At 58.2% G+C, this 20595-nt stretch overlaps 7 protein-coding genes and 1 non-coding gene across 8 annotated transcripts; 3 read left to right on the forward strand and 5 right to left on the reverse strand.

Moving 5' to 3' along the window:
* Positions 1-164: 164 nt before the first annotated feature.
* Positions 165-3533, reverse strand: ATG1 (Serine/threonine-protein kinase; the record flags this gene model as incomplete). The annotated part of the gene is made up of 8 exons (XM_028624961.1): positions 165-386; positions 425-546; positions 593-1456; positions 1511-2600; positions 2650-2708; positions 2754-2973; positions 3177-3314; positions 3399-3533. The coding sequence occupies 8 exons, from the start codon at positions 3531-3533 to the stop codon at positions 165-167; spliced, it is 2850 nt and encodes a 949-aa protein (XP_028475129.1).
* A 2993-nt stretch (positions 3534-6526) lies between these two features.
* On the forward strand, positions 6527-7441 carry EHS24_009692 (uncharacterized protein; the record flags this gene model as incomplete). The annotated part of the gene is made up of 2 exons (XM_028624962.1): positions 6527-7276; positions 7367-7441. 2 exons carry the CDS (start codon positions 6527-6529, stop codon positions 7439-7441), a joined length of 825 nt encoding a protein of 274 aa, XP_028475130.1.
* A 63-nt stretch (positions 7442-7504) lies between these two features.
* Positions 7505-8355, forward strand: EHS24_009693 (uncharacterized protein; the record flags this gene model as incomplete). The annotated part of the gene is made up of 2 exons (XM_028624963.1): positions 7505-7961; positions 8003-8355. The coding sequence occupies 2 exons, from the start codon at positions 7505-7507 to the stop codon at positions 8353-8355; spliced, it is 810 nt and encodes a 269-aa protein (XP_028475131.1).
* Positions 8356-8519: 164 nt separating this feature from the next.
* On the reverse strand, positions 8520-10617 carry MSC7 (Meiotic Sister-Chromatid recombination aldehyde dehydrogenase; the record flags this gene model as incomplete). Its single annotated transcript, XM_028624964.1, has 6 exons — positions 8520-8808; positions 8868-9341; positions 9381-9811; positions 9849-9979; positions 10020-10344; positions 10384-10617. The coding sequence occupies 6 exons, from the start codon at positions 10615-10617 to the stop codon at positions 8520-8522; spliced, it is 1884 nt and encodes a 627-aa protein (XP_028475132.1).
* A 368-nt stretch (positions 10618-10985) lies between these two features.
* On the reverse strand, positions 10986-11715 carry EHS24_009695 (uncharacterized protein; the record flags this gene model as incomplete). The annotated part of the gene is made up of 6 exons (XM_028624965.1): positions 10986-11063; positions 11105-11180; positions 11236-11269; positions 11310-11367; positions 11424-11523; positions 11696-11715. The coding sequence occupies 6 exons, from the start codon at positions 11713-11715 to the stop codon at positions 10986-10988; spliced, it is 366 nt and encodes a 121-aa protein (XP_028475133.1).
* Positions 11716-12771: 1056 nt separating this feature from the next.
* Positions 12772-13890, forward strand: DTD1 (D-tyrosyl-tRNA(Tyr) deacylase; the record flags this gene model as incomplete). The annotated part of the gene is made up of 6 exons (XM_028624966.1): positions 12772-12814; positions 12884-12946; positions 13154-13273; positions 13328-13372; positions 13425-13520; positions 13565-13890. The coding sequence occupies 6 exons, from the start codon at positions 12772-12774 to the stop codon at positions 13888-13890; spliced, it is 693 nt and encodes a 230-aa protein (XP_028475134.1).
* A 2681-nt stretch (positions 13891-16571) lies between these two features.
* EHS24_009697 (uncharacterized protein) lies at positions 16572-18469 on the reverse strand (the record flags this gene model as incomplete). The annotated part of the gene is made up of 7 exons (XM_028624967.1): positions 16572-17260; positions 17299-17393; positions 17434-17605; positions 17650-17862; positions 17911-18078; positions 18138-18242; positions 18280-18469. 7 exons carry the CDS (start codon positions 18467-18469, stop codon positions 16572-16574), a joined length of 1632 nt encoding a protein of 543 aa, XP_028475135.1.
* A 2016-nt stretch (positions 18470-20485) lies between these two features.
* EHS24_009698 lies at positions 20486-20566 on the reverse strand. Its single transcript has one exon. It is a non-coding gene; the product is annotated as a tRNA-Ala (tRNA).
* Positions 20567-20595: the final 29 nt, after the last annotated feature.

A 20595-nucleotide genomic window follows, 5' to 3' on the forward strand; every position in this document is an offset into this window, starting at 1 on the left:
GAGTGGAGTGGATTCCGATGAGACTGGGGCTGATGGGAAGTGTTGAAGTTGGAAACTGTAGACCAAGCGGAGCGGAGATTGCGGGAAGGAAACGTCCAGATGCAGGGGGGGGGGGGGAAGGGGGGAAGGGGGACGGGGGACCGAATGGGCTAGCCACAGGTATTCTAATTCTTGCGGCCGGCGTCAAGCTTGCGCCTGACACCGTCCAGGCGGTCGCGGATGGACCCAATGAGGCGCTCGAAACCCTGGGCGTCGGTGTCGGAGAGACGCGCGCCGTCGTACATGACATCGTCGAGAAGCGTGCTGAGGAGCCACATGGCAGTCTCGTAGCCCTCTTCGGCGACAACCAGGTCGCCACGGAGCTCGGCTTGGGCAGATTGGCGAGACTGGTAGGTCAGTACCACGCAGCAGGAACGCAACTCACAATGTCCCTGGCACGGTCGTGCACGAGGCGGTCGACGTAAGGCAGTTCGTCTGCACAGCGAGCCTTGGCCCATTCGGCCTTCTCGTAAACGTCGTTGAAGCGTGCACGGAACCATTGGACCACTGGCCTGTTAGCAGGGACCCAACTGAAGCCGAACGTAGCACTCACTCTCGTTAAGCTCGGCGCTAATCTCATAGTCTACGCTGCGCATCTTCCTTGCTTCCCAGTAACGCTTGAAACGTTCGTGGCCGGCGCAGATAAACGCAAGCGACTTGAAGTAGAGTGCACAAGCATCTCCAGCCGCATCTTCCTGCTGCCTGAGCGCAATGAGCTCGCTGTTGGTCGACGAAGACGACGACTTGCGGCGTCCGCCGACCGGCGGGATGGAGAAGGGTGGGGCACCAGGTGATGGCGCCAGCGTGTGAGGAGTAATGGTCGCCGAAGTAGCCGAGGGACGGACTGTCTGGGACCACTGGAAGAGGCGCGTGTCGGCGAGGTCAAAGAGCACAAACGCCTTGCGTGCCGTGTCCTCCAGTAAGTCGAGAATGTCACCCTCATCGGGGTCAATTTCTCCAGAGCGCTCCACAAGGGGCCATCGCTTGTTGGACGAGCCTGTGGCTCGAGCAATGGCCGTAGCCGAAGTGTTGGCAGCCGAGTTGAGAAGTCGTACAGCCGTGTTTGTGAGCGCACGTGTGAGTGCGTTGGAAGGCAGCGAGGATGGGGAGGAGTGACGGTCAGGGGAGATTGCGTACGCGCCAGGGGGAGGGAAGACGGTCGGTGTCTGCGGGAGGGAAGGCTGCCTGGTTCGGACCATGGCTTGACGCACGGCAGGAACTGCAAATGGCGGTGTGGAGCCAAAGGCAAACGGTGGCGAGTACGAAGATGGTGTCGGAACCACGGCCTGCAGCGTCGGCGGGCTCCCCCCAACGGGCTTGAACGCAGACACGGGGCGCGAGACGACGCTGTTGCGCTTGATGAGCTGTGGAACCACAGCACCACCAATGGAAGGCCGGCGTGCGGTGTGTTCAAGTTCTGCGCTCATGTCAGCTGCTTCCAAACACGGCGAACTTCCCGAAGCACACTCACCATCGGCAAGCTCGTTGATCTCAACCGTTCGCTTCTCGACCACCACATACTCGCGTCCCACAGAGTCGCTGGCTCCCAGGGCGCTCTCATCCTTGCCTGTCATGGTAATAGGTGGTGTCGCCGCAAGCGGCGAACTGCCAATCACGGGGCGTGGTCCGTGAATCGGTCCGGTGGGAGTCACCACCGGGGCGTCGTCAAGGGTGCCGCCAGCGCGAGACGTGCGCCTGCTCGTCACAATGGGTGTGGTGTTGATTGGACGAGAGACGGCACGCGTGCTGCCAGCAATGCCAGTGGGGGCAGTGGGCGATGGGAGCACGGTGGCGTCAGGTTCAGCGGGCTCATCGCCAACGTAGTACTTTGGCTCAGAACGACGCACGACCGCCAGAGGAGTAGGGGTGGGGGTTGGCGCTGTAGTGCTAGGTTCTGAAAGGTCTGCCGACAGGTCGCGCTTGAAAGCTGGAGGTGGTGGCGAAGGGGGAAGGACCGCAGCTTCGACCGCCACCGGTGAGGCTTCCTTCTCGCTATATGCAGTCGCCATCATGGCAGAGCTGTCGGTGGACACGTCCATGCTGGTAGACACATCGCCGACCGACTCGGTCATGAAACCATCCCAAACACCAGCGCCGACGGCAAAGAATTCGTCAAAATTCATGCGCTCTGCCGGTCGCTGCTTGAGGAGACCACGGATTAGCGTCTTGATGTCGCTGGATACTGGAATTGGGGGGATAGGCACAGCGCCATCTGGGCCAGGTGTGGGGACCCGGGACGACTCGTCAGGGAACTTGATGCGATCCTCACCACGCTCGATACGTCGTAGCAGCTCGACGTGATTGGGTGCCCTGAACGGAGAGCGTCCGACTGCCATCTCGAACAGTACAGCACCGACAGACCAGAGGTCTGCCTTGGCGTCATACTTTTCGTACCGCAAGATCTCGGGCGCCATGTAGAGGGGAGAGCCGCACAGCGTCTCTGCCATGGCGGCTGCAGGAAGGATGCGCGCGAAGCCAAAGTCTGCGACCTTGAGGATGGGAATACCAAGGGGGTGGCCCTCGGCGACCTCGGAAGGGGTGGCCGGTTGAAGGAGGAGGTTCTGGTTGTTAGCATTGGGCTCTGGGCAGCATACCATGCGTGAGACTCACCTGAGGCTTAATGTCTCGATGGATAAGGTCCTGGGATCGCAGGAAGCGTACCGCCTCGGCTGAGATGAAGTCAGTCATGGATCTTGTCGCGGGGCGATACTCACCCAGCTGGCCCAGAAAGCAGCGGGTGACGCGCTCATCGAGGCCGCCTGTCGGAGGGTGTGGCCAAAAGACCTTGCCCTCGGTGCGGGACGCGACCATGCCCGACTCGTATACCCGCGGGATGAAGTCGAGCGACTCGATCCGGCCACGGTTCCGGAGATAGATGGACAGGTCGGCTCCAGAGCAGTACTCCATAACAAGGTAGATGTGGGTGTCGTTTTTCTGTGGAACGCATGGACGCGCGCTGTCAGTGACCATGAATGTGCGAATCGCACGCGCGAAGCAGGTAACACGGTGGCACAGGGCAAGCTCAGCCCCCCGGTGATGAGTCGCTGTGGAACTCTGCTGGAACATGTGTATTGGAGAGAAGCTGGCTGGCGCATGTACGCCGCTCGCACACCGGTCCCGACCAAGCCACTACTCACGAAGCAGTCTGAAAGGGCGACCACGTTGCGGTGGTTGATAGCCTTGAGGATGTTGATCTCGCTCTCGAGGTTATCGAGTAGCTTGGAGGTGAGCTTCTGGCGCGAGACAGCCTTGATTGCCACTGGGACGCGCGACTTCTTCATATAGCAGTCAGCACTGGGACGACGGTGTGGACAGCAGCAACGGCGGCGGCGGTGGCTGCAGCGAAGGCGATGACTCACAGAGCGGTGACCCTTGTAGACGGTTGCGAAGCTACCTCGGCCAATCTCGGCACCGACAACGTAGTTGCCGATGCGCTCGCGATGAGTCCTATGCCCATCGCCATCGCGCTTGCGCGCTGACTCGCCCTCGGACATGATGAGAGATGGTGAGGAGGCGCGAGGGAGGTGGTGGGAAGGGGGTGCCGGCTGGCGGCTAGTTGGAGAAGGGTGCGATGATGTGGGTGTTATCAAGCAGCGGGGCTGTGGATGGCACTAGAGGGGGGGCCCGGGGTCACAGGGCTGGTCGCGTCGACATTCGTTGGCGGCGCGATTCAGGTGATTATGGAGAGAGGAGGAGAGAGGTGTCAAGTGTGCGTGTGCTAGTGGGGATTGACGATCCCGCGATCACTGGGGAGGACGGGCGCGGTGGCAACACAGGGCTCGGAACGAAAGCGTCGGCGGCGACTGTGCAGCCTGAGAGAGGATGGAACAAAGGGGAAGGGGGAGGGGGGCGATGTGCTGGCGGGTGTGTTACAATGCTACACTTGTGAGTCGAATGCAGGACCTCGACGGGTAGCGAGTGGGTGGTGGGGAGGCAACGGCGTGTGTGGGACGACAGCAAGTGACGCGACCCGGGGGGCGGGGGGCCACAGCCTAGAGGACGGACAGGTGTGCGTGTGGAGTGTGCACGCTGTACGCTGTGTTGGTGGGGGAGACCCAATGAGTGGTGAGGGGAGAGAGAGACAGAGAGACAGAGACAAGGGTGAATGGACAAGAGAGACAAGGACGATGAGGGTGACGTGATTCCAACTGCTCGATTCGGCGGCGGCGTACTCGACGCCATCATCTCCGCCGCCAAAGGCGTGACCCGTCCGGGACACTCGTAAACATGCGCGCACCAGTCGCGCCACTCACATACAAATGGCAGCTCACAGCTCACCCCCCCCCCCCCCCCCCCCCCCCCGTGCGACCAAGCATCGCCGCCATCTACCTCCCTACCCTACAAGTCGCTATCCCACATGTGCATGTTGCTTCTCAGTGGCAGTGTGCATAAAAAGGAAAGTGTAGACGCAGATACGACAGACCAAAGGCCAGAGGGTGGCGCGCGTCTCTTGCTCTCTTCGTTTGTGACAAACCCAGCTACCCAGGCGCCCAGGCTGGCCAGGCTGGAACAAGCTTCCGGTATGTTGAGGCTGCTTCGGCCGAGCACCAAAACCCTTTCTTTGCATTTCGTACCTCTCTTTGCTCTCACTGTGAATGACCTGTCCAGAATGTGCATGTCCCACCCTCGCTTCGCATAACACAAAAAAGCCTGAGGCCCCAAACCCCCCCTTTGGGCCGCTGGCCGCTGGCTGGGTTCTCTTTGCGCCAGTGCCCCCACTGTTAGCCGAGCTCTCTGGCGTACAAGCAGTGGCGCAATATGTGGTGTGGGTGAGTGTACATTACGCGGGCCTGGGCGGACAAACGGAGCAACCAGGCTGAGTTGAGATGCGAGCGGGGTGCGGTGGGTGGTGGGTGGATATGGTGTGGTGCACAGGCGTCGTCGGTGTGTCTCGGGCACAAACACCATGCACCATGTGTCTACTCGGTACCCACCAAGCAACAGCCCGAGGATGACGAGAGGGTTGACCTTGCTGCTGCACAGCGAGAGAGATAGCCGCTCGATCCCGGGCGATCGGGGGTTCCCGCCATCCTCTTATCAACCCCGCCCTGCTCAGCTCGACAACTGGCCGAGCACATGATACTATACGCAACGGCCACTCCACCCAACCGCGACGTATGGCCCACGTACCACACCAGTCATGCAGTCATGTTTACCGGTTCAGGACGTACTGAAGTGTACCAGCACACCGCGTACGATCAGAGGCCGCGCAGTTTTGGTCCAGTGACTCTGGTGATCTGGTGACGCTGGAACCAGCATGCGACAACAACATTCCGCACGACCAGATCGAAGCAGCATTCTCGGCACGACGCCCAAGACACTCCCCCTCCACTCCACGGGCCACAACGCCCTCCGGCCTGCATTTGAAGCCACTCCCCAACTACGTCACTGCCTGTCAGGGAAGGGCAAATGATCGCAATGAAAGCAAGCTGAACCATGTTGTGGGAGATTGAATGTCGGGGGATGAACATTGCACAAGTCTTGTTTTTTTTTTTACCACTACCCAATCTCGCCCTGTCCACAGGCTCTACACAAGCTCTACACTGCGCAACTGCAGAACATACCCAACCTACATGCCTGAGACTGACACTCTGGTACACACTGATGCGCAGCAAGGACGGGTCAGCCTTATCTGGCCCTGTTAACTTCAGTATCGCAGTCCACCTATTCCAACTCGAATGCGGAGCACGGTCGAGGGCGCGGCGGCCACAGTGTCCGTTCAGAACCACCCACGATAGCTCGCTAGCCTTTTGGTCTTCGGTCCCCGTCGTTCGTTCCTCTTGGTGAGTGGATCACAGATCCACTGGGCCACTGAGCTGCCGCCCCAAGAGCCCAGCACCCAGGAGCTTAAATGTCCGGACCGGAGACAAGGTATTGATGGCGGTGGCTGACGAGGAACAGAGGTAGTCACTGCTGCTGCTGGTGGTGCTGCTTCTGATGCTCCGTTACCCAGAGCAGCAGGCCGGCTTCCAGAGGCCAGATTAAACACTCGCCTTGGTGCCCCACCACATTGTACTCCAGATAGCTCCAGACCTGCTTATCGTACATGGGGTAGGCAGGTCTCACGACGCTCTTGCGGCTTGCGGACGAGCAAGCTCCGCTCAGGTGGCTTTCGGCTGGAGCAAATCGGGCCAGTTGCGTAGCGAACAACATTTCCGTCCGCGCGTCTTCTACAGGTCCCCATTGTCGTCTATATCCCACCGCCAGGCAGCCACGATGCGCCGGGCCGTGTGGCCGTGTGGCCGTCTTCGCCAACGACGCTGGTACGCTGGTACGCTGGCATCACACATCCTGTTCCATGTAACGAAGCGGGCATGGAAGTGAGCCCCAACGCCACCAGAACACCGTGCGCGCGCGCACGGAGCGCCTGTTGACGAGCAATTGGCCGTCGTCGTCGTGGTGTCGCTGTCCGATAGAGCCTGTGCGTCTGTGCGCCTGTGGTTGCACTCATCACAACAAACTAGCGGTACTGCGGGCGGACACCACCATGGCAGTCATTTCGCCAGTCCCACCCTCCCCGACAACAAACGAGCCTCCTCCGTCTCCACAGCAACCCACCAAGGCCACCAAACACCGTGCCGTCACTGTACAGGACGACGAGGGCGACAGTGGTGACAATCAGTCCAAGGATGCACAGGTCAACCCATCGTCGGCCTCAACTTCGAGGACCACACGCCCCCTGCCAACGCCGCTACTCCACGCCACCAACCGCGTAGCGTCCGCCCCCGCAGCTGTAACTGTTACCAAGACCACCACCACCACCACCACCACCACCACCGACAAACCACTGCCCAAGCCCATCCTCAAGGCCAGTACCACCGCCAAGAAGCCTGGGTACCCCGAATTTCGCTCTCCGTGGGCATACACCGAACGTATCCTGCCTGAGCGCAGAGTCGTGAGCAACACGGAACACTACCCGTACGACGATCCACTCGAACCGCCTGTCAAACCTCTCGATCCGCTCTTCACATCCGCACCCAACTCGCCACCCAGCGGGGTGAAGAAGGGCGACCCGTGGTACTGGCAAGGCAACATCATAGCCGACAAGGACAAGCCGTCCATTGCCAACAACACCCGTTTCTTTCCTTACGACGACGAGGGCGGTCCAGCGGCCAAGCCAGCTGTCCAGAAGCCAGAACCCAAGGTCGTGGAGCCGTGGCCCGAGATCATCGCTGTGCCCAACATCGTCAACTGGCGGCTGCCCGACCCTCTGCCCAAGGCCCCAGCCCCAAAGGTTGTGAGGCAACCAGTCGCAATACCAAAAGTCGTTGCAACAAAAACAGTCACGTTTGACCTTCCAGATTCTCTGCTAGAAGACGAGCACTAGTCCGGTGGCGATACGGTCAAGAACAAGGGCGCACAGACCCCGAGGCCGCGTCCACCTCCTGCAGCCAACAAGTAATCCTCATCAGTGAGCCCCCATCAGTGATCAGTGAGCACACATTCTCATTTTGCACACTCGCCAATGGCTGATGCCAACCCCACAGACATGGGCAAGAAGCCCGGTCTCGAGGGCAAGGGCGCTCCCCCTCGCCCGCCGACAGCTGACCCGGGCCAGCGTTCTGCCTCGGGCCCGCCGGCGGGCTGGGTGAGCGTGCGTCCCAAGGGCCCACCTGCCGCGCTCAACGGCCGTTCGTTCTCGAGTACATTCAAGATGGCGGCCGACGAGGAGCAGAATGCCCAAGACGACGCGATAAAGAAGAAGGGCTTTGGCGCAAAGGAGGACCCGAAGAGTTTGGGTGGGGAAGCCTGGGTCGGCGTTGTGCGCAACACACTCAACGACATGTACCCTGGCATGCTGCCGGACCTCGCGCCGAAGAAGAAGGAGGAACCCAAAAAGGCTGAACCCAAGAAGGACGAAGCCAAAAAGCCCGATCCCAAGAAGGAAGACCCCATGGCAGCGTACATGGCTGCCATGAACGGTGAGTGATCACACAACGGGCGCTGTATGCTGACATGGCAGCCATGTATCCGTATGGTAACCCGTATGCGAACCCGTACAACCCCTACGCCCAGCAAGGCTACCCCGGCATGCCCGGCGCGGTCGGCTTCCCGCCTAGCTTCCCCCAGGTCCCTGCTGTGATCTCCAAGCCACCACCCAAGCCGGCGACTCCAGCACCAGCACCAGCACCGCCGGCCACGCTCTCGCCAGCAGACCAGGCAGCCCAGTTTGCTGCGTACCAACTGTATGCCCAGGCGGCCCAGGCCAGTGCTGCGGCCCAGGCCAATCCCCAGGACCCGATGGCGGCGTACGCAGCGTACGCCGCGAGTGCGCAGTATAGCCAGTTCTTGGAGAATGCCAAGGGGGGTAAGTGAGCGGCGCGGTGACGGTCGGGGGCATACGAAGACACAAGAAGTCGATCAGTAGGGACGAGTTAGTTGGCATTATATCATGAGAGATCGTAAGCAGTTGTGGTCGGTTAGGCCGTTGTGTAAACCGAATATCATGCAATATGGTGTTGTGCCACGACGCAGCTACGCTACAGCGACATGCGGATCAGGTCGAGCAGCCCGGTGACCCTTTTGACGCCGCTACCATAGGCGAAAAAGACGAGGCCCTTGAGGAACACCCACGGCTTGTCGCCCTCTGGCAACGGAAAGTCGACAGGCTTGGGGATGGACGTCTGGATGACACGGAACCACCTATCTTCAATGACAGCCTTGGGGTAGCACAGGCCGCGCACACCCTCGGGCCCCGCGAAGCGACCATGGCCAGAGGCCTTGACGCCGCCAAAGGGCATGTCCTGGTTGAGGTAGAAGACGCCAAAGCTGCGTCCTGCGTTAGCGCAGATATTCCTCGATGTCAATCGCAAGACAGCCACACTCACTCGTTGAGAGAAACCATGCCGCACTGCAGCTCGTTGGCGACGCGCATGCACTCGTCCCGGCCAGCGCCATAGACTCCGCCACCGAGGCCAAACCTCGAGCCACGCAGCCAGGCGAGGGCCTCGTCCACATCGTCGTAAGGGACGACGGTCATCACTGGCGCGAAAAGCTCCTCCCGAGCAAGGTCCATGTCCATGCGCACGTCGGCAATGAGCGTAGGTGAAAAGTACGCGCCTTGGGGCCTGTCTGGGTGGTGGTACTGCGAGCCGCCGACCAGAACACGGGCACCGTCAGCCTTGGCCGAGGCAATAAGCTTTTCCAGGCGCGGGATCGGTGTGTGGGAGATGAGCGAGCCGACGTCGATGCCCAGACGCAGGGCCTGGATGCGAGGAGTCATAATGTCCAGGAAACGCTGTTGGAGCTTGCGAGGCACCATGAAGAGCTCGACACCGATGCAGTTCTGGCCGGCCGACTGGCTGAAGGCAAGTCAGCTTCTGTCTTGAGGTCAAACTCACAAAGCACCACGCATCCATGTGCTGGCGAAGAAGTCGAGGTTGGCGCTCTCGAGAATGAACGCAGGGTCTTTGCCGCCCAGCTCAATGCAAGTTGGGACCATGATCTCGGCAGCTGCGGCTGCGACCTTTTTGCCTACGGGCTCCGAGCCGATAAACGTAATGTGCTTGATAGTGGGGTTACGTGTGAGGGTCTCGGCGACGTCGGGGAGGCAGACGACCAGCTGGACAATGTCGTCGTTCCAACCGCATGCACGGAGACAGGCGCGCACACCGCCAATGAACCACGCCGAGGACCAAGCAACCTGCTCCGAGCACTTGACGACGATACTGTCGCCGGCAAAGAGCGCCGCGAGGATGGGCGAGAGCGCGTTGTGGAACGAATAGTTCCAAGAGACGAGGGCGAGAACAGTGCCCAGAGGCTCGTACTTGACCTGAAGGGTTAGGTCCTGCCAGTAACCGCTGACCCACAGTAGAAATCTTGTGAGCAAGGAGAAGCGTGATGGCACGCTTCTCGGGAGACAGGGCCTTCTCGCCGTGCTTGAGCAACCAGTCAATCTTGGCGAGCGTAGTAAGAACCTCGCCAAAGACGGCGTCCACCCCTGCTTGTCAGCGTCTTCCATGCTGCCCGTTTCCACCCACTAGTCTTGCCCGTGTCGCGGCAAGCCACAGCAACAATCTGGTCCATGTCTGCCAAGAGCCAAGCCTTGATGCTGCGGAGCACGCTCTTGCGCTGGGCAAACGAGCTCTTCGCCCAACCCTTCTGAGCGTCGTCTGCCGCCTGAACCTGGTCCGCGACACCAGCAGCCGAACGCAGTGCCATGGTCTTGAGGTGGAACCCGGTCGAGGGGTCATAGCAGGTAACGTGCTGGGCCGCAAGAGAGCCCGCAAGGAGGGACGGGTCGCGCTCGTGAGCAAACAGGTCGGGTGCGGAGATGGGGCTGCCCGACCACTGCGCCGAAGCCTCCTGTCATGGTCAGCCAAGAAAGCATGCGACTCGACTCACAGGAGGCACAGGCCAATTGAACCGCACAACCTTGCGGCTCAGACGCCAGTTGCACCATTTGGCCCACCACTGAGGGGTCTTGTACAAGATGGCAATGACGAGAACCGCAACCTTCCACGACTTGTCGGGCGGGTTGTAGATGGCCGTCCAGATCTGTCCCAGCGTCAAGGCCAGGACGGTATCGCGCCAGTGAAGCAAGGTGGCGAGAGCCGACGTCGCACACTCCCACTGCATGGTGGTGGTGGTAGAAGGGTGCGTGTGGGGGAGTGAGTTGGAGAGAAAGGAGCCAAAGAGTCAAACGCAAGGACCGCTCAGCTGCCTTGTTGCTTCCAGGCACGGCGGATCGAACGAGCGCCGCTAATCCAGTCGGCCTCCACCGCGCGCCGCGCAGCCATGGAGCGCGTTGCCGAGCTCAAAAAAGGCTTTTGAGGTTCATGACAAGAGCTCTTGCAGCCCATACAGAGCTCAGCTGCTGACAGAGTGTGCGTGGTGGGGCCAATTCCTCATCACCCCCTGACTAAGATTTCTTGCCCCCACTCGAACCTGCTCCCAGCTGCAGTTATCCGTAACATCTATCTCTATGTCGACACGGCGTACTCTTCTTACTCGCCGCTCAGAAGCGCCTTGAGCTTGGCAGAGTCGAGGATCTCGTTCTCGACAATACGGCCAGTCTCCTTGCCCTGTTTGTCAGCACATACTGCACAAGGCCTTGCCAGCTCACGTCTTCGATACGCAGGATGGTGGGAACCGAGTTGACGTTCCACGACGTACGGGCGTGGTTGTTCTTGTCGCGCCACCTGGAGCCCATGTCAGTCATTGAACACCGTAATGGGACACGTTAGAGGTACGCACTGCGCAAGGCTGCCGACCCAGTAGATGATACCCTCTGTTTGTCAGCTTCGTGGGGTTGCAACAGCTCATCTCACGAGGCTTGTCCTCGCCCTGGAACGCCTTCTTGACAGCGTCCTCGACAACGCGGCAGTCCTATGAGGAGCGTCAGATTGCGTGACAACCATACTGGCTGTGCAAAATGTACTTACAGGGCACCACATGCGGCCGTCGACGACGTTGGAGTAGAAGATGAGGAAGGAGCGCTTCGGGGCAGTGGGGCCGTTCAGCGCGCCCAGGACGTGAGGGTAGCTTGTGGTATTAGCTCAGCTTGGTCGCATGTCAACCGCTAATATGAGCCTCGTTATCTAAACGGCATGGACGGTCGTTGCTGAATACTGCCTGTCGTTGCATATCGAGTTGACGACGGCCTTCAGAGAGCAGGGTGTCTGTCTCCACATCACGGAACCATAGCAACACTCACGAGGATTCAATGAGAGGCATGGTGTTGGGGTTGATGATGATAGATATGAAGTGCGGTGTTGCGATGCAGCGATGTGAGAAAGGAAAAAACAGTGGGCGGGGTGTGAATGCTGGATGCAGCTGGATGCAGCTGGATGATGACTGATGACGTTTTGCGTTTTGACGGGCACAGCGTTTTTCGGCGTTGGCCGCTCCAGTGGCCAGTGGAAGGAAAGGATTGACCAGTTCGAGCCCCCAGGTTATAAATGCACATGTTGCGTTCTCACAGGGGTCACAGCGGGATGCATCACGTCAAGATGCTGCCTGTCCCACGGTCTGGTAATCAGGTATGTATATCCTGCTGACCCCAATAGCCTTTCCGTTGGAGGACGCGGCCAACGAGTGGGCGCCATCGCAGCCTTGGGATTGTGGGTGCCTCAATAATTGCGTGGTCCAACCGTGTCCACTCGTGGCACGATGCATCTCGTTGGAAGCGCGGATTCCGCAACTACCGGTACGCCAAGGCCTTGCTCGTGAGTATTTCCCGCCTTCATCTCGCAGAATGTTCTGACTCGCGATTCTACATAGATTCTGGCCGCGCTTGGCTGTCTCGCGACTTGCGCCCTGGGTCTCTATTCGGGTGTCATCTCCGCCAGAGAAGCGTTCGCCACGGGCTTCAGCACGTCATTCTCGTTGCCGCTTCCCCGGGCAGGCTGCTTAGGGCTACTCAGGACATTGACAAGTGTTGTGGGGGATTTGGGGTAACGGTTAATGACTGGTGGCGACTTGTATGGTTGTAGAGGGCTAAGGCTTGTTCGGCATTCGGCGTGCATGGGGATCAACAGTGTCAAATATAGAGTACTGGTAGACTATCCCTTTGATGTAGATGCTTCAGTTGACATTTGATTGTGCTCTGTGGACTGGACAGGAGATTGTGGGCACGATGTGGTGGGTGACGCTTGGCTGCGATAAGCCACTCGGGCCACTGGTCGGCAGACGCCGATCAACCGAGGAGCTGAGAAGCCTGACCGCGGAAAAGTCGGCTCACCTCGTACTTTCAACCATCCCTCACATCCATCTCACTCCACACAATCAATCATGCGCGCCGTCGTGCAGCGATGCCTCAACGCCTCGGTGGCCGGTATGTAATGCTTGGCCCAAGTCCTATATCGGAACGGCCAACAAGCTGGAGCTGGAGCTGACCCCACAGTCGATGGTCAGACAATCAGCCAGATCGGAAAGGGACTCATGGTCCTCGTTGGCATTGAGCGCAGTTAGTATTGGTCCAGTCGGCAGCATGTGTTGGCACATTTGGTGTGAAGTGTAAGCAGAACAGCTGCACAGCTAGAAAGACAGCCCTTGGGGAAGCTGTCGGGCCCGTGGGCATGAGGTTGTCCTGCCTTTACACACGATGCTCCCCCTCCCTGCCCGTCACCACACATGTGCCGACCCTACTGAACCACACTTACACCCTGCCCAGACGACACGCCTGACGATGCTGCATGGATCATCAAGAAGGTCCTGGGAGCCAAGCTGTGGGACGACAACACTGGCGCGTGGAAGCGCAGCGTCGTCGAGATTGACGGCGAAGTGTTGTGTGGTGCGTCTTGTCTCAATTGTCCCCGCTGAGCTCCTCCTGGGCTGACGTTCGCAGTGTCACAGTTCACTCTGTACGCCAACTTTAAGGGCCTCAAGCCTGGTGGGTGATTTTTTGCAGGAGAAGATGGGACTGAACCACTGACTTACTGTAGACTTCCACGAGTCAATGTCTACGCTCCCTGGCAAGGCGTTCTACTCGACATTTCTCGAGCAGATCCGCAACGCATATGTCGCGGACAGGATCAAGGGTACGTCACCACTTGCACATCACCTTCCGAGCTCACCTCTTCAGATGGCCAGTTTGGTGCCATGATGGCCGTGAGCCTCACAAACGACGGCCCCGTCACGATGCTGTTCGATAGCAAGGACCGTAACCCGCGCAAGAGCGGTGCCAGCAGCGCGGCCGGAAGTGCCAGTACCAGCGTAGCGGGTAGCCGGGCATCCACACCGGCACCGCTGAGCAAGGAAGAGCAGGCAGTCATTGCCAAGCGGAAGGTGGCCGAGAGGGCAGAGAAGAAGGCGGCTTACCTGGCGCGCGTGGCGGCAGGTGAGCTGCCACCACCCAAGCACAAGACAGCTGCCAGAGTTGAAGGACAAGAGCTGGAATCCGCCGAGTAGAGCGTAGAACGTGGGTGGAGCACTTTGGCTCGACTCCCTCACTTCAATTGCATTGCATTGTCTGGCACTGGGTGTCGAACACCTGCCCTCGCCCCAACCGTACTCCTCCTGGCTGTGCTCAGCAGAACCGGTATCATGCGGCACATGAGCTGAGACGGAACTGATCACTGATCACCCCCGACTGACGCAGTTTGGGGGGACACAACGGGTAAACTTATCACCCAGGCGACAGTCTGGGGCAAGGCAACAAACAGATCAGTCTAATGGGCCAGTATTTCCCACAGCGTTCCCACATATCCCAGGTTAAGATTCAGACCCTTGCTCGTATGCAAATGCAAGCAGCCACGAGTTCAACTCATGCTTCCTCATAGGATCGCCGAGTTGCGCGCGATGCGCGGTGCTTTGCCTGGAAGTGCGCCTCGTGTGGCCTGCATGGAATGGCAACGAACACGTCTCCCGTGCTCGGAGCCTGTTTGCTCACACAACGGCTCCATCCACACATGCACAAGCATGCCTGTGCTGGCCGTGTTGTTCTGGCTGTGTCACTTTCGTGTCGTTTCATTGTTGGTAGAGACATGTGTCATCATCAGATGGTTGTGGCGTGTGTTATTTCTTTATAGGCTCCGGGGTGGTGCGGTATCATCTGTAGCCTGCAGTCTGAGTAGCTTCGAAGCAGAAGTGCTGCGTCCGCGTCTCGATAAGGAGGCATTGCTCGCCCGGAACCAGCGTGTCTGGCACAACGCCAACTCTTTCATGCTGTCGTGTCGTCCCCCGGGTACCGGGCTGATCGTCATCTGGTCGTTTGTCCTCAGTAACGCTTCTTCCGAGACAAAGGTGGCAGCGGCGGTCCTTGAAATCTCGTTCCGTATTGTTCCTCTGTCATCTGTGAGACTGGCAACTGGTAATGGCAAGCATTTAGGCTGCGGATAAATCTGTAGTCGGACTTGACCCGGGTAAGCGTGCCGTGTGGCCGTGTCGGTGATGCAAGGGGCTTGAAGATCGTCGAAGCTCAGCTAGTCACGAACTACTGTACGTTGCCCCCTCCCTCGCTCTGTCACTGCTTGCCGATCTCGGCACTCGAGGGTGGGTGACTGAATTTGTCGCTTATCATTCTCTCCCATGCTCTCTTTCGCCCATTGTGTCTGCCTCACCGACGTCGCACTCACACTCGCTTGGCCACCCCACGGCTGGGCTTTATATGGTTGCTGCACACAATTGCGGCATCGCCCGCAGTTTCACCCACCCTTGAATACATCATCATATGTCTGAGCCCTTAGGGCCTTAGAACGTCATACCCATTTATACCCATGGGCGCATGGCATATCGTCGCTGCTCTACACAATGGAGGTTCGTCATTTGCGGTGCCGAAGTTGCCTGTCCAGATCCATCTCCTTTGTTTTAGTTGTGTGTGCCGAGAAACGCGTGCCGGGGATTCCAAGTCGCAAGTCCGACAAACCCCACCAAGGCAACGCGGTGGAGATGGTACATACATATACAGCGAGCTGACCACTTCCATTCTCCCACAAACACAAGCCCTTCCCTCCAACAACAACACAGAGCAATCAAGACATCGCTCTACCCAAACTTCATCTACTACACCACTCTCACCAACTTTATCCCAGTCTTCAACACACTCAACCAAGCCTCTTCGCCGCACCTCATATACTGCGACAAGCTTTGCGTCCTCGAATCGAACAACACATCGTAACCTACCCCCAACCAACGTACTTGCAGCCGAAATGAGAGGACGAGGATACGGCGGCGGAGGTGGACGGGGCTACGGCGGCGGAGGTGGACGGGGCTACGGCGGAGGCTACGGCGGCGGCTATGGCGGCGGCTATGGTGGCGGCTATGGAGGTGGCCATGGTGGCGGTCGTCACATGGGCGGTGGTCCGCCGCGTCCTCGACCAGCAGTTGTCCGCCCCGTACCCGTGGTCGTTGGTCGTCGACCCTTCATGGGAATGGGCATGGGAATGGGCATGGGGATGGGGATGGGGATGGGGGCACCTGTTGTCGTCGTCCGCAGGCGCCGTTTCTGTGGGCTCTTCTGAGCCGGTCAGCACCCCTCGCTCAGCAAATGGTCACCCCAGCCCCCAGTCATGGCAAGCGGCCCAAGTCGCCGGCATTCGAGGTGAGCTTCATCGGATCCCTCCATGTGAAGGGTGCCTGCGTCGCATACTGTGTGGACAGTGGCTAAATGCTCAGACGTTACACGAACCCAACCGACAACTATGTCTTCCAGTTGCCCAGACCGAAAGAAGACTCAAGAAGCGCAGCACACACATATCAAGCACTCAACCACCAACCAAACCACAAACCAACCACGAGAAATCTGTAGAAATCATTGAATCGGATCACGTACATATCAGATGCAATATTGAGTCCATAATGAACATGAGTTGCAACTGCCTCCCTAGGCAAACTGGATCTGGGATCTGAAAGTAAGCGAGGGCGCCACCCCGAACATACAAGACATACTCGTCATCGCAGTTGATGCCGCAATGTACCGCACTTCCCACGCTCGAGAAGTCAAAGGGGGTAGCCGAAGGCGCAATGGGACTGTTGTTCAAATGTGCAGAGGTCTTGGTGGGCACAGATCATGGAAACGTTGCATCGTGTGTCAAACTAGCGTCGTACGGACAACGGGAAGAAATATGTGTAAAAGCCGACCAATCGCCACATTACGCGGGGCCATATCCAACCATAAACCTCTCCTTCTCAAGCTCCTCAGCAGTTCGAGGAGGGTTGTGGGCATGGGAAATTACAATAGATCCCGTGCGATCCTTGGTGCTCTTCCTGACGGGGTAGCTTGTAGGGAGGACGTGAACCGGGTCGTGGGGGTCGCCCTTGTGCTTAATCCTCTCGTCGGCGAGCTTGTCCATGAGCCACTTCTCGTGGCTCTCGCTAACCTCAGCTTGCTCTTCGTGCAGAATGGCGGTATCGATCTTCTCAATCTTGCTGTTGGCACGCTCCTCGGCAAGCTTGGCGATAAGCCACTTGTCGTGACTTGAACGGCGTTCCTCCTGCACAGCCTGCTCCCGCTGGATCATGGCGGACTGGCGGGCCTGCATGAGGATGGCCAGAGACTCGCGTCGCTCGATCTTAGGGAGCTGGTGCCGAGACGAGGTCTTTGTGGCGGGCGAGGAGGTGGACGTGGGAGGCGGAGCGGGTGTGGTGATGTCCATCTCCTCCGGCTCCGAAGTGGTGGCGCCAGGGTTGCTCACGCCTGGTGAGCCCGGAGAGTCGAGATCCTTCCTGGCCGCCGAGGCAGCGGCGGAGGCAGTGTCCATGGCGGGGGTCCTGGAAAACTCCCCAAGGTCGCCAGAGACCGACTGGTATGAAGAGGCCATGGAACGCGCAGACTTGACATCTTCAGTGGGTGGCGCGCCTCGCCCTTGTTGAACAGACTGTGGATCTTGTCGGAATTGTGCTTGATCCAAGTCTTGAGGTCCCACGCGTAAGGGACCTGCTGGCGTGCAACGTCTACACCGCGTGTGATCTCGCTGGAAAAGTCAATCTTGGTCCGACATGCGTGGCACTCACCCATTCAGCATGGCAAGGTACTCGAGGAATTTGGCACGGTCCATGTGGTGATCCTCGAGGAACTCTTCGCGCGTGCGGTGGAGGGTCTCGACGTGCTTGCCAGTGGCCTCGGACAGGCACTCGGCTACCTGTCCGACAGTGACGTTCTCGCCGGCGCAGTAGATGTTCTGACCTGAAACAGTGAGCCGATGTTCCATCTTCCCTCACAAGCCTTACCGATCCACTTCTTGGGGTCCTTGAAAGCTACCATCGCCCAGAGACCAATCTGCTCGACGGCAAAAGACGGGATAACACTGTTGTCCGGAAGAGGGTGGTGAAGGATGAGCTTTCCATCAATCTCGCTGACTGGCATGTGGAGAATGTCAGAGTACCAGGTCGAGGTGTACAGCTGAGTGGAAGGGATGCCGACCTCCTTGATGTACCCGGTAACTGAAAATCAGCGACCAAACGTTGGAGAGCTATTTTACGACAACTCACTCTCCGACTTGCTCTCAAAGTGCGGGATCTCATGGTTGCAGCTCTCGAGAGTGGAGTAGACCAGAAGACCAACTTTTGCGTTCTTGATCTGGTCGATAACGCTGCGAGCAAGGGCCGTCTCCTTGTTCTTGGCGTCGTGCAGGTTGTCACCGTTGTAAAAGGTCCAGTCTAGGGCGTGAACATGTGGATACAACGTCACAGATCTAAATCGGGTCACGGGGGCTCACAGTCGGTGGAGAGGAAGACGCCGTCTGCGCCCTTGAGCGAGTCCTTGTAGCTTGCGGGGTTCTTGAGGTCCGACTGCTTCAACTCGACACCGAGCTCCTTGAGTTCTGCACGTTAGACACGTCTACTAGACACGGTGCTCACCAATGGCCGCAGCCGTTGTCACATCTCCGCAGATGCCAATGACACGAAACTTGCCAGGTTCCTCGAGAAGAGCGTGGGCGACTGACGAGCCTTCTGGGTCGGTGACCCCGAAGATGACGACCTTGTGGCTTGTCAGAGTCGTCTCGACAACATTGTAGACCGATGTGGGGAGGGTCCAAGCGTAGTACATGTGGACGGTAGCGTAGTGTGATGGTCGGTGGGGAAGATAGAGTCCAAGGAGGAGTGGGAGGAGGAAGAAGCACGGGGGATAAAGCCACTATTTGGAGCCTTTGTCTTCTGTGTACCGTCCATGACGGCGCTGCAGATCCCACGTACACGGCGCTGTCGCCGCCCCGGATGACCTCATGACTGGCGCATACCCGTTCCATCACCATGTACACAGCTCCCATGAGAAGGCCGACAGCGAAGAGACTTTGTGCGACTCGGAGATGCCGATGAAGGGAGGCGCTCCAACTTTGCCACCCACGACCTGTATACAGATGTACTATGGTTGGCGATTCAGCGGTGCCAGTGGCCACGGTGAGGCACCAAAGTCCATTAGTCAGTCTCAGTTCCTTGTTTCCGCTTATCTTCTACACCTTCCCCTTGTTCCGGCCCGCCCAATGCTTTACTCCATGATCCATGACGTATGAGCTTAACAGCCATGTGTGTAGTTGATGAGACTTCGCCTACGTCCTCCTTGGAGATCTAGTCCGATCTGGGTGAAATGTTTGCGTTTGATTTCTTTTTCGCAGCATGCGTCGCTCACGGGTGGTACAGAATTTGCTGACGTCACTACTGTCCACTTTCGGGGAGGTTGTGCAAGCCGCAATCTACGTTGTCCTTCTGGCATACACATCCCAGAACATGTATACGACGGCCATTTGAAAGACCGAAAGATCCGTAGCGCGCTCGCCATCGTCGACTTTTTCCACTAACCGTAGAATTACGCTATATCGCCGCAACGTGCACTGCCCCCCACTACTGCAGGCTGATAGCCATAGAGCTCGACAGTCACCACCACATTCATCATCACTTGCCTCCAACTACTCAGTCTATAATCCCACCACCTACCAGATCATCCGATGAGTACCGACAGCTTTGTGGACGACAGAGACCTTATGCCGGACATCCCGTTGCTCCAGTTGCAACCCCCTTCTCCAACGGCCTCAGCGGCCGCGTGGCCAGACAACCACCTCACTCCAACAGATTCGAGGCGTAAAATTCACCATCTCCTGCCCAGTTCTGCGACCGACAGTGCGCCGAGACCACCCCGCTCCCAGCGACCGCCATTGTCGGTGGAATGGAGTGGGGTTCGGAATCGTGCTTACGATGAACACCTACAACGGGGAGCAATCGCGTTGACAGACGTCTCGGATGGTGAGTGATGACAAATGTGCCCAACTGACAACAGGTTTCGCAGCATTCCACCTCCTACTAGTGTTTCTTGGCGTCGCGGGTATTAGCGGGGTGATAACCGCTCTTTCCTACACAGAGGTGGAGCTCAATTACCTCGTCTGCTGGTAGTGAGTTGAATCTATGCCCTCGCGCTCGCGTCATCTGCTGGATAAACAGCAAATGCCTCCTCCTTCCTCCTCATCAAGACAAACTGACTCCGCAGCATCCTTGAGATTATTTTGATATCCTCAATTGTTCTGATTTACATCGGTTACACCCACGTCTCAAGCTATGTCGAGCAGCGCTTGGAACGCTATGTGGTTGTTCGGCGCGCAAAACATGGACGACGAGACCTTGAGCGAGGAGTTGAAAGATAATCGAGCGATGTATGCTGTAAGCAAACAGCCCACCGTTGTGTATCAATGATTGGTAAGAGGATCCACTCGAGACAAGGGACAAAGGTTGCCCATGAATATATTGCAGCCTGGCCGCGACCATAGACACCTGTACGTCGGCACTGTCTCGTTCCTTCCTTTCTCTTGGACCATCTCCTCGCGCTTGATGCCGTACTGCAAGAACTCATGGAACCGTCCAACTACACTACGCACACGACCTTCGGCTTCATCCACGTCTGCCTTCCACGTTGTTATGTAGCTGCCGGAATGTTCCACTTCATGTCGCCACGCCACCATTTCTCGCTGTCCTCCTCATCGGAGAACTTGCCCCCAACCCTCTACATGCTTCCTTGTCCCTTGGTTGTGAATGCAAGGCGTCCCCCATGCATGTCGCACGGCCCAGGGGCCAAAAATGGACGAGTTAGGAATCGAACCAAAGACCTTGTCAAGTAGTAGATGCTAATGACACGCTCTACCAACTGAGCTACACGCCCAGATATATTGATGTTTAGCAGCCATGTAA

This window comes from Apiotrichum porosum, assembly GCF_003942205.1.
Source record: "Apiotrichum porosum strain DSM 27194 chromosome Unknown scaffold_9, whole genome shotgun sequence".
Lineage (NCBI taxonomy): Eukaryota > Fungi > Basidiomycota > Tremellomycetes > Trichosporonales > Trichosporonaceae > Apiotrichum > Apiotrichum porosum.